At 49.8% G+C, this 13198-nt stretch overlaps 1 protein-coding gene across 2 annotated transcripts in view; it reads right to left on the bottom strand.

The window, feature by feature from the left end:
• Nucleotides 1-11380, bottom strand: part of SIDT1 (SID1 transmembrane family member 1) — a 118557-nt gene extending 107177 nt beyond the window's left edge. For both annotated transcript variants that reach the window (XM_088450773.1, XM_088450774.1), the window contains exons 1-2: nucleotides 11240-11380; nucleotides 10095-10421 (exon numbers count right to left, since the gene is read on the bottom strand). In XM_088450773.1, the coding sequence (XP_088306899.1) occupies nucleotides 10095-10286 (192 nt within the window). In that variant the 5' untranslated portion in view covers nucleotides 10287-10421; nucleotides 11240-11380. The remainder of the gene's footprint in view (nucleotides 1-10094; nucleotides 10422-11239) is intronic.
• Between the last annotated feature and the right edge of the window lie 1818 nt (nucleotides 11381-13198).

The raw sequence follows: 13198 nt of genomic DNA, 5'->3' as shown, positions 1-13198 counted from the left end.
AAATTTAACTCTTTGGATGCCATAATACACACCATGTTTGGAGGAGAAAAGTCACTGCACATCACCCCAAAAATACCATACCAACAGTGAAGTTTGGAGGTGGGAATATCATGGTGTGGGGCTGTTTTCCAGCATACGGTACTGGCATAATTCATATGGTTGAAGGAAGGATGAATGGAAAAATGTACCGAGACATTTTTGATAAAAATCTGCTGCCATCTACCACAATGCTGAGGATGAAACGAGGGCGGACATTACAGCAAGACAATGATCCCAAACACACAGCCAAGGACACTCTGAATCAGTTTCAGAGAAAGAAAATAAAGCCGCTAGAATGGCCCAGCCAATCACCTGACTAGAATCCAATTGAAAATCTATGGAAAGAACTAAAGATCAGAGGGCCTGATTCAGACCCGCTCGCGAGCGCTCGCAAGCGGGTCGATGTTGGCCAAATGCGCATGCGCGAGACCCGCATAGCGACGGGCAAGCCATCGCTATGGGTCTCGCACCAAAGGGAATACCTACCGTCTGGGGCCGTCTGGGGCCGGCCCCACTGACATCACAAGTGATGTCAGTGGGAGTGCTTTTGGCTCTGATAGAGCCAAAAGCACTCCTGGGCTTGCGGCAGACGAGACCCTACCACAAGGGTCTCATCGCAAGCCAGATGGTCGCGATGGTCTTGACCATCGCGACCATCTTTTTGGCCGCTCGCTATAGCTGTGGGTGGTCACACACAGCTATGCGAACGGCCAGGAGGCCGCTCCATACACTAAGAGGGACGGCCCTGATTCAGAGCGAGCGCTCTGTCAGAGTGTCCGGCTCTGAATCATGGCCAGAGCTCATAGAAGAGGCCACGGAACCTTCAGTATTTGTTGTTTGTGTGTAAGAATGGGCCAAAATCACCCCTGAGCAATGCACGCGACTAGTTTCTCCATACAGGAGGCGTCCTGAAGCTGTCATTACCAACAAAGGCTTTTGTACAAAGTATTAAATACATTTCACTAAGCGTGTGCAATACTTTTTCCCTGTGTCATTTCACATTATTACACATAACTTAATGTATGGACATCTATGGTTACTTTGATATCTTTGCATGTGAGGATTGCATGGGTTGTTGCTGACATTTGGTGAAAATTTCATTACAATAGCCCCATTACACATATTTACTGAGAAAAATGTGCATGTGTTCAATACTACATACACACATATATATTATATACACATACGCACAAATATATTATATACACATACACACATATATATTATATACACATACACACACATAACAAGAGATATGGTAAGAACTTACCTTTGTTATCTCTGTTTCTACGAAGTCCATAGGGTCCACAGGGTTGACCTTGTGGTATAGCTGGATCTGGATCCACGGGCACCACGCACTTAAAGCTTTGCTGCTCCCAGGATGCACTTGGGTCCGTCCTCTATACCCTACCCCCGGGCCACAGGCAACTCAATTGGTAAGCAGCCAAGGCCGGAGGAGGAGACTAAACAGAGAGAAGGAAGACTGGAACACACAAGAAACCATACTCACAGAAATGGGAGCCGGAAAACCGGTGACCAGCCACACAGCCCATATGAAGCCAGGTGCGTCAGGGCGGGTGCCCTGTGGACCCTATGGACTTCGTAGAAACAGAGATAACAAAGGTAAGTTCTTACCATATCTCTTGTTTTCTACTTCAGGGTCCATAGGGGGTCCACAGGGTTGACCTTGGGGATGTCCCAAAGCAGTTCAACTAAGGGCGGGGACGCTCCTGTGCTGAAAGGAGCACCCGGCGCCCGAAGGATGCATCCTGAGAGGCGAAGGTGTCAAACGCATAGAACCTCAAAAACGTTTGAATTGAAGACCAAGTGGCCGCCTTACACAGCTGAACAGCAGAGGCGCCACGTCTAGCAGCCCAAGAGGGACCCACAGAACGAGCTATCGTTTGTTTGTTGGCCGGCCAAGCCCTCTTGTGAAAACCGAAGAGGACAAACAATGAATCAGACTTCCTAACCGAATCAGTCCGGTCCACATAGATTCTAAGCGCCCGGACTACATCTAAGGAAGCCTCACCAGCTGAAAGATCAGGTGACTGAAAAGCTGGCACAACAAGTTCCTGATTAATGTGGAACTTTGAGACCACTTTGGGCAAAAACTCAGGACGAGTGCGGAGCACCGCTCTGTCCTGGTGAAAGATCAGAAAAGGAGGGCGACAGGAAAGCGCCCCCAATTCTGACACCCTCCTGAGAAAAACGGTCTTAAACGTCAGCCACTTGAGTTCCACCGACTCAAGAGGCTCAAAAGGAGGACAGTGCAAGACCCGAAGCACCATCGCCAAGTCCCAAGGAGCCACCGGAGGCACGAAGGGAGGCTGGATCCTGAGAACACCCTGGAAAAAGGTGTGAACATCTGGCAGTGTAGCAATCCGTCGTTGAAACCACACGGACAAAGCAGACACATGAACCTTCAGAGAGGCAAGGCGTAAGCGAGGTCCAAACCTGATTGAAGGAACTCCAAGATTCTGGAAACCCGGAACACCTGAGGATCATAGCTTCTGGATTCACACCATTGAAAGTAAGTGTGCCACACCCTGTTGTAAATCCGTGCGGAAGCAGGCTTGCGTGCCCTAAGCATGGTACCAATGACCGAACTGGAGAAACCCCGAGACCTCAAGACGGCTGTCTCAAGAGCCACGCCGTCAAAGACAGCCGACCCAGATCCGGGTAAAGGCAGGGCCCTTGAGACAACAGGTTCCGACGCTGAGGAAGAAGGTACGGAACGTCGATGGAGAGGCTCCTCAGATAGGAGTACCAAGGACGTCTGGGCCACGCCGGAGCTACCAGAACGAGCGTGCCGCTGTCCTGCTTGAATTTCCGCAGAACCCGAGGAAGTAGGGATATCGGAGGAAACAGATACGCCAGGTGAAACGTCCATTTCACCGACAGCGCGTCCACCAGACAGGCCCCTACGTCTCTTGTCCTTGACACGTAAACGGGCAACTTGTGATTGTGACGGGAGGCCATCAAGTCAAGCTCCGGCATCCCCCACCTGTCCACGAGTAGCTGAAACACCTCTGGGTGAAGCGACCACTCCCCGGGATGCACGTCGTGACGGCTGAGGAAGTCCACCTCCCAATTGAGGACTCCGGGAATGAAGACTGCCGAGATCGCTGGAATGTGACACGCCGCCCAAGCATCGCTGCCCGACTGCGAGTTCCTCCTTGGTGGTTGATATACCCCACCGTGGTGGCGTTGTCGGACTGCACGAAGAACGGGGCCGGACGACTGCAGGGCTTTGTATACTGCCCGCAGTTCCAGGATGTTGATGGGGAGAAGTGCTTCTTCCGTGGACCAACGACCCTGAAGCGACAATGAGCCGGTCACTGCCCCCCAACCCCGAAGACTGGCATCCGTCGTGAGCAGGACCCAGTCCGGGATCCAAAAGGGGCGCCCCTTGACCAGATGAGCTGTCTGAAGCCACCAAGCCAAAGACTGCCGAACCTCCGGGGACAACACCAGCATCTGAGAGCGGATCCGGTGAGGTAACCCGTTCCATTCCGAGAGAATCAGTCCCTGCAGGGGCCGGGAATGGAACTGGGCAAATTCCACCATGTCGAATGTCGACACCATGGACCCCAGAACTCTCATAGCCGAATGGACCGACAGGCGGCAACTGCTCAGGCAACTGTGTATCCGCAGCTGTAGGGAGGAGACCTTCTCCGGGGTCAGGAAGATCCTTTGCTGACGAGAATCCAGCAGGGCTCCCAAATGAACCATCCGCTGTGATGGAATCAGGGAGGACTTTTTCCAATTTATCAGCCACCCGTGCGCTTGCAGGCAAGCGATCGTCAGGTGGAGATGTTGAAGCAGTACCTCCGGGGAGCTCGCCAGCAACAGGAGGTCGTCCAGATACGGCAGCAGCCGTACATTCTGGTTCCGAAGATGTGCGGCCATGACCGCCATAATCTTTGTGAATACCCTCGGTGCCGTGGAGAGGCCAAAGGGTAGCGCCCGAAACTGATAATGATGTTGAAGAATAGCGAACCTCAGGTACCGCTGGTGCGAAGGTGCTATCGGAACATGGAGGTAGGCGTTCTGGATATCCAGGGACACCATGTAATCCCCAGGTTCCATCGCCAGAATGATGGAACGTAACGTTTCCATCCTGAACTTGGGAACTCTGAGGAATTTGTTCAGAGACTTCAAGTTGAGGATAGGGCGATGAGAACCATTGGGTTTCTGCACCAGAAACAGAGAATAATAGTACCCCGTCCCTCGTTGTAATTGAGGAACGGGAACAATGACCCCTGCTTTCAGCAAGGACTCTATAGCTTCCTGAATCTGTAAAGTCTTGGTCTTGTCCTGAGAAGGACTCGTACAGAAAAACTGGTGGGGCGGTCTGTGCCGAAAAGACAGGGCGTACCCCTGGGAGACCACTTCTCGAACCCAGGCATCCGTGGTGGTATTGTGCCAGCACTGGGCAAATTGAAGAAGTCGGCCTCCCACTCTGGGGTCCCCCAGAGGGAGGCCCGTCCCGTCAGGCAGAAGGTTTATCTTCCTGCTTGGAAGAAGGGCGCCTGGCACTCCAGGCCTGCTTCTTTGGCTTAGAAGCGGCCTTGCTCGCCGACTACCTCAGAAAGGACTGACCTTTGGCCTTGCCCTGAACCCGAAAGGACCGAAAGGCAGAGCTCCGTACCTTGGTAGGTGCAGAAGCCGAAGGGAGGAAGGCTGATTTCGATTTAGCCAGAGTATCCACTATTTTGTCCAAGTCTGGACCAAAAAGAAACTCTCCATTAACAGGTAAGGCCTCCAGGCCCTTTTTGGAGTCTGCGTCAGCTCTCCAAGACCTCAGCCACAAGGACCAACGCGACGACACAGCTGCAGCCGACACCCGAGAGGTCAGCAGGCTTGCATCTAACGATGCTTCCCCAATGTAGGAAGCCGCATCCCTCATTTGTCCTATCAACGTTCTCTGGATCTCCGGAGCATCCTCCGGAAAGGTATCCTCCAAAGCGTTGGCCCAGCTCTCGATGGCCTTAGCCACCCAAGAGATGGCCATGGACGGATGGGCCACCGCCCCCGAGAGAGAGTAGATAGATTTTAAACAAGTCTCCACTTTCCTGTCCGTGGGATCTTTCAGGGAGGAGATCGACAGCAAAGGCAGCGTAGCGCTTTTAATTAAGCGGGTGACGTGGGAATCCACCGCAGGCAGAGTTTCCCACTTCCTGCAATGAGCCTCAGGAAAAGGATAGTTTGAAGCCAACCGTTTCTGCGGTTGGAATCTCTTGCTGGGCAACTGCCAGGCCCCTGCCATATGATCCGTTAACTGGTCGGACAGGGGAAAAACCGTCAAAGCTACTTTGGCCTTTTTAAAATTAGGGTACTTCGACCTGGGAGCCGGCGCATCCTCCTCTATATGAAAGATGGCCCACACTGCCCTAACCAATGCCGGCACATTAATGGAGGACTTAGCCTCCATCTCCTGGGCCCCGGCATCCGAGTCAGAGTCTTCATGGATCTCCCCGTCATCCGAAGACACGTCCGAGTCCGTGAACTGTGCCGCCAGTGAAGCCGAAACGGGTCGCTTGGACGCCTTTGGGGGCAAATCACTGTGCAACATAGACTGAAAAGCCGATGACGAAGCCGCCAGGCTCTGAACAGAGCTGGAGAGGACATCCACCCAGGGAGGGGGTACCGTTGGAGGATACCACTGAAAAGGTACCATCGACTGCTGCGGCACCGTGGGAGATTGTACGTATACAGGCAATCCCGCATAAGGACCCACAGGCTGAGACCCGGGAGGAGACTGCACCAGACACATCACACCCAGGGAACGGGGGATGGTAGGCTGGGGCAACGCCCTAGAAGGGACCGCAGTCGGGACCGCAAGCCGGTCCGCGATCGACGCCAGCACTTGCGTAAACATCGCCCATGGAGGATCCTGCGCCACCGGGGGTTTAGAGGGACCAGGTACCAGCTGGCACCGCCCGCACAGACCATCCTGAGATAAGTCCGCCCCGTGAACCCCTGCCGAACAGCGTCGGCAGGAAAACAACACAGGAGCCACGGAGCGCTCATTCTCCTCATCAGACATGACACAAAACTTTTGCAATAAAAATGTATCACCGAAACGAGGTAAGGCGTATAACACCCACGCACTCCCAAGTATGCAACCCAAACAGCCCACAATATGGTACTGAGGAGCACACCGCTGTATGTGACGGACCTCACAAATACGTAGATTTATATAAGTGAGGTACACAGAAAGAATACCCTTCCCCCACGCACCTGCGGGCCGTAGGAGAAGGAAAGGGATAGGTAAAAAGCTGATAGTAAGTAGAAAATAAGCACAGACAGCAGCACTAGCAAAAGTCACATACCATGCAGAGAAGTTATACTCACTGCACCTTCCGCTACAATCAACCTCCCAGATTCAGTGTCTGGGAGGGCTATAGCGCTGCGAACACTGTCCTTTGCAGGGGGAGAGGTACGCAGGGGGACTGGTCCACTGTATGCCGCCTGGGAGCTCTGCGATGCTGCCTGGAAGATGGCCGCCGGAGAGCACTGAGGAGGAGTGGCCAGGAGATAACAGCCCAGCGACGCCAGCACACATGAGAGAAGGCGCGCTGGGCTGAGGGGAGGAGCCGCTAAAGCAGGGAAGGCTGCCTCCCCTGCTAGTATTAAACCCCCAGGGAAGCCGGTTCCCTGCCGGTACTTACACCCTGGGGCATGCCACAGAGGGGGGAGCCCACCGCCGCTACTAGTGCCGCCGGTCTGTCCCCAGAGACCGGCGGCTTAAAGACTGCCTTTGATCCCCGCGCACAGCGCAAAGCGCTGCATGCGGCTTACCTGGCCCCATGTGTCTGGCAGCAGTCTGTGGGAGCTCCCGGAGCCACGCTAGTACTGACTCCGGGGTCCCGCTGCGATCCCCAGATCAGTAATGGCGTCTCAGCGCCAGCGGGGCTGTTGGAGCGGCAGCGTGGACGTCCAGATGGACAGTCTGATGCTGCCGCTCTGAAGATAGTAAAAATAAAGAAATAAAATCTTCTTTTAAAAAATAAAAATAAAGCTTAGGGGCTGCATAAGCAGCCCCACTGCCCAGGGTGACCCGACTCCGGCCGGGCACCAACTAAAAGTGAGGTGCCTGTGGCTCGGGGGCGGGGTATAGAGGAGGACGGACCCAAGTGCATCCTGGGAGCAGCAAAGCTTTAACTGCGTGGTGCCCGTGGATCCAGATCCAGCTATACCCCAAGGTCAACCCTGTGGACCCCCTATGGACCCTGAAGTAGAAACATATTATATACACTTACACACACATATATACACACATACTGTATATACACACATATATATACACATATATACAGAAAGAGACGACTCCTGTATGCATCTACGATCCTGAGTGCTGTATCCCAAGACTCAGGACCTCATTCAGAGTCGGTCGTTGCGGCCGAACGGTCGTTAGGGAAAAGGGGCCGGATATGCAAATGATGCACTCGCAAGTTGCGTCCTTAAGATCGGATCGTTAGCTGGCCGACCAAGGGGAGGATGCGGCCGTAAGACAAAAAATACGCCCCCTTCTCGTACGCATTACACGTCATCTCCGGCCATATAAGGATTAATTGAGACCATCGGTAACCATCGGAACTGGTCGCAGAGCTTAAGGTTGACCATACCCTCTCTTAAGCACTACGATCAGGTCAGTGTACAAACCTCCCATGTCACGTGTGCCATGACACTACTTTGTTAATTATGCACTCCCATAATCCGTATGCACTCCCATAAAACGCTGTTCGCATAATTAGGCACGCCTGCGTTCGGATCTCCACTCCCCCGTTTTCAAGCACCTTCCCCTGTTACCACCCACAAACGCCTCAATCTGTCACTCAAACTACCGACCTGGCTGTGTTCAAGGAGAGAGAAATTTCTGATCGTAGCAGCTAGTTTGCGCACGCGCATTGCGAACTTTACGCATGCGCAGTTTAGCTAACATCGGTGGCGTACGACCGTGCGGCCGCAACGACGGACTCTGAATGAGGTCCTCAGTATCAGATCGACAGTCGTGATGGTCGCAGCCCTCGGTCTGTGTGCGTAAGCCGAAACGTACTCAGGCTGGCCATCAGGGCTGGTCAGCTCTCTGCAGGAAGTCTGCATCAGATGACGCAGACCTTGGGCTTGGCGCACCTACAGAACAGGGGCAATACGCCCCCATTTTGTAGCACAGTCCCGGTCTCTGTCCCCACCCCACCCCAACACCGCAGAGGCTAAGGGGGGACTGTGAGCGATCACGCAGTACCCACTCTGCGCATGCATAGACCCCCAAACATCCTATATGTACGTAAACCATCGACTTGGTATAAAAATCGCATCAGGCCCTAAAAAGCACAAAAACTCCCAATAATACACAGATGGCTACAAGAAAAACCACAAGTAACAGAGCAACAAGAAACCAGCCTATATAACCGACATGTGCCGTACAGTTATATAAAGCGCTTATCCATTGCAAGAATGCCCATGGTGGTGTGCCCATGTATGGCAGGATACAGAGCGGTAAGCTTGCCTGCCCACCACTCACAACCACCCAGCTTGGGCACTGGCCTGGAAAATATCCCCATGCCCCTTTCACACAATCTCCTTCTGAGACTGACAACGCGGGCACTGCCCTCTCACCCGTCCTGATCACTGATAAATACAGAGCTCTCGTGAATCATTTTAGTGCCTAACAAACCTGTTTGAGCACATTACTAAAACCCTGATGTGTCATTCCAGGAAAGAGAATACATTGTGCAGAAATGCCGGCCTGGTCTCCCTATCCACATAAATACAGGACCCTAGGGGGAGTGATGGACTTAGACCCCAATTATGTCCTAGGAACACTATCTCTAATTACTAAGTGGGTGCAGTAAGACATCTAGGGAGGTGGATGCTACTGCGTCTGCCCTTGCCTCTGTTACCGGAGTCGCGGCCGCGATGCTAGTATCTGCCTTCCCCTGAAGTAGTAGCCGCTGAATGTGCAAGCCGGCGTCTGAATGCGCAAGCCCCGCAACGCCCACTATCAGCGTCTCTGTGGCAGGTGCAGTGCCTGCGTCTGACTGTGGCCTCTGGCTGCGGCTGTCCATCTGAGAACGCAGCTGAATTTGGCTGACACGCCCAAGACACTCCCTTAACCCGCCCACGAGACGGCCTTTATTTTGTGCATTCACTTCAGGCCGCCTCCCAGTCACCGCCCAGAAACGGCCATCACTTCGGTCCCATATCTGATACCGGCTGTCCTGATCGCATAAGCTTCTTTGCCCGTACACCCTGTGCAATGCATGCGCCATGCAGGGATGTCAGGACTTTGTTGCACATGCGCTGTTGCAAATAATCGCTCAACTGCGTCAACGTGGGCAACGCGTTGTAATTGCGTGCGATTTTGGATCAGGCGCCCTGGAATATATGGACAAAGCGGCTGCTCCTTGGCGGGTTTAGCTTTAAAATCTAAAGCAGGACCCATATTAGGTAGGAAACACACCGCGCTTTGCACCTGTCATTAGTGCGGCCGCTGTAAATTCACTGAGAAGCAGCAACTAGCACTTCATTCGTACTTGCATGTAGTATTATCTATAATCACAGAGAAGGTTCTATAAACATACTACATCTACATGCATGGGCAGAGCTACAGGGAGGGCATGGGGTGCAGCTGTCGGGGGCACAGAAGCGAGGAGCCCACCCTCCACCCCCTCGAGGCCTCAGCTTTCCTCTGAAAACAGTGGCGGAGACGTCTTCCGAGACCACATTTGGCATGGTTCAGCCAGCGAGCAGAGCGGGAAGTCAGTGGCACTGCCAGGCAACGAAGCTCACATCCCTCACTAACACGACACCAGCACTTCCTACCTCTCTTGTAGATTTTACACCATAACTTACATATATGTCTTTCATCATCCACTTTATCCAGCAGCCTGTCAGCCTCAGTTGTTGATGAACAATAACACCCAGCATGAATTGCAGGCCGCCATTATGGAAGCCGCAGGGCAGTAACAGCCGATTTAAACACACAGGTTCTAGGTTTAACCACGGATGCCCAGCTTAATCCAGCTTAATGCACCCATTCATACCTTGCCTGGGACGCTGGTGTAGTTGAAGGCGTAGATCTCTTCTATGTCCCTGTCGATACTCCCAGAGTAGCGCGTGCCAAACTGCGCTGGTTTGATGTCCGTCGGTCTGCTCACGGCCCTGGTAAACCTTCCTGCCATGAGAAGGACCAGCAGACACTGGCAGAGGCAGAATGTTACGCCCTCCGGCCTCATCTCACCGCTGAGTCCTGACCTCCGGACGCGGCTCTCTCAGTCCATCCAATACTGATCAGTGGGAATTATTATATTGTCTATAATCTCCGCACAGTGCGTCTGCACCGATTCCGGGCTTTGCTAAACGGGGAAGAGCTGGGAGGAGACAAAGGGAAAAGTTACATAAAGCATCAGATAGCAGTGACTATAGTATATTATTCTCTTATTATTAAACCCTGGAGGAGAATTATTAATTATAAGATTGTGATGCACCGAGGCTGAGCATAGAAATCTGTGGTCTGATCTGTACAGACCACAGTGAAATCTATCTATTCATCTATCTATCTCATATCTATCTATCTATCTATCTATGTATCTATGTATCTATCTATCTATGTATCTATCTATGTATCTCATATCTATCTATTTATCTATCTCATATCTATCTATCTATCTATATATCTAATATCTATCTATCTATCTATCTATCTATCTATCTATCTCATATCTATCTATGTATCTATCTATCTATGTATCTCATATCTATCTATCTATATATCTAATATCTATCTATCTCACATCTATCTATTTACCTATCTATCCTCATATCTATCTATCTATCTATCTATCTATCTATCTATCTATCTCATATCTATCTATGTATCTATGTATCTATCTATCTATGTATCTCATATCTATCTATTTATCTATCTCATATCTATCTATCTATCTATCTATCTATCTATCTATCTATCTATCTATCTATCTATCTATCTATATCATATCTATCTATCTCATATCTATCTGTCTGTCTATCTTTGTACATGTTATTATGGACAATGGTTAGAGACATTTCCTGGTAAAGAGATGTACAGTAAATGTAGTTACACAACATTAATACATGGGTAAATAGAATGAATCTGTGGATTACATACATAGCTGGCACAATGCATGCTGTAATGAGATTTATTTACCTGCTGGTGTATCAGGATGATGCTTTGTCCCCTTCTGTTCAGCTGGTGGCCTCGGGGCTGTCAGAGTCTCCCATTTCCAGTGCACATTATAACAATCACAGTCACCACTGTCTGCAGAGGAGAACAGGCACTTAGCAAAAGACACCAGCACCAGCAGCTGAGCTGTCCCTCCCTCTCTGGCATCTGATTGGATGTCCTGGGCGAAAAGGGACCGAGTACAGGACAGGTGACCAATCACACAACAATAATCTGCATTTCTCTCATTTTTTGCTTCTAAACCAAAAGGGTCAGGTGCAGAGGGAGCAGCAGGAGGACTATGGCGCCACCTGGTGCTGGAACATGGAATTGCTACGTACATATCTGCTATGACAGACCTCAATTATGAATTGCTGTAATGTGAGGCATGGGCTGTGTGTGCTACCTATGAGTTATACAATACAGAATTACAAGGACATTATTTTTCTTTTTTGCATCTAATTAATTTACATTTATTTACAATATATATATTTTTTACAAACTAAAATTATTCTCTACATATACTGTATTCTTTGTCCAGGGTGTAATAAATAGGTGTGAAGGGGCCACATGCCACATAGGAACATTTTGAAGGGGTCTTATCCCCTCTTCATCCTCCCCCTCCCCAACCACCTACACACTATGTCTACCATCTACTGATAACTCCTATTTCTTACGTTTTCCTCTGTAAAAGGAGTTATCTCAGGTTAGTGCAATTTATGATCAATTTGCTGAGAAATCTAATATTTCTCTGGGGCTCCTGTACTTACCGGCCATTCTCCCTTCCCCATACTCTGATAAGGGAAATGCGATGCCGTTACTGTTTATCAAACCTCTATTTCAGTTAAAATGATAACGCCACAATTGCTGATAATGGGGGAGAGTTATTAAAGCTTGGAGATAGATAAAGTACTAACAGAACAGCCCAAGGCAACATTTCACCCACTGCCCCTGCCCCCTCCAATTCATAATACAAAATATGCCACGCATCGGTCTTCCCAATTTATGATATGTCATAATACTATATAGAAATGCCCCAACTAACAGCAGAGCCCCAAAATCATTATATACCTCATAACACTACACCCCAATTCATAATATGACAAACACCAGTGCCACAAAATCATTATATGCCACACAGCTAGGCCACATATTCATTATATGCCACACATCTGTGCCACATATTCATTATATGCCACACATCTGTGACACATATTCATTATCTGCCAAACATCTGTGCCACATATTCATTATATACCACACAGCTGTGCCACATATTCATTATCTACCACACAGCTGGTCCACATATTCATTATATGCCAAACATTTGTGCCACATATTCAATATATGCCAAACACCAGTGCAACAAATTCATTATATGCCACACAGCTGGTCCACATATTCTTTATATGCCAAACACCAGTGCCACATATTCATTATCTGCCAAACACCAGTGCCACATATTCATTATATGCCACACAGCTGGTCCATATATTCATTATATGCCAAACACCAGTGCCACATATTCATTATATGCCACACAGCTGGTCCACATATTCATTATATGTTACACAGCTGGTCCACATATTCATTATATGCCAAACATCTTTGCCACATATTCATTATATGCCACAGTTGGTCCACATGTTCATTATATGCCAAACACCAGTGCCACATATTCATAATATGCCACAGCTGGTCCACATATTCATTATATGCCAAACGCCAGTGCAACATATTCATTATCTGCCAAACAGCTGGTCCACATATTCATTATATGCCAAACGCCAGTGCAACATATTCATTATATGCCAAACACCAGTGCCACATATTCATAATATGCCACAGCTGGTCCACATATTCATTATATGCCAAACGCCAGTGCAACATATTCATTATCTGCCAAACAGCTGGTCCACATATTCATTATATGCCAAACGCCAG

This window comes from Taudactylus pleione, unplaced genomic scaffold (assembly GCF_031769625.1).
Source record: "Taudactylus pleione unplaced genomic scaffold, aTauple2 ptg000523l, whole genome shotgun sequence".
Taxonomy (NCBI): domain Eukaryota; kingdom Metazoa; phylum Chordata; class Amphibia; order Anura; family Myobatrachidae; genus Taudactylus; species Taudactylus pleione.
The sequence above is the reverse complement of the archived record's forward strand: the minus strand, read 5'-3'. Positions and strand labels throughout refer to the sequence as shown.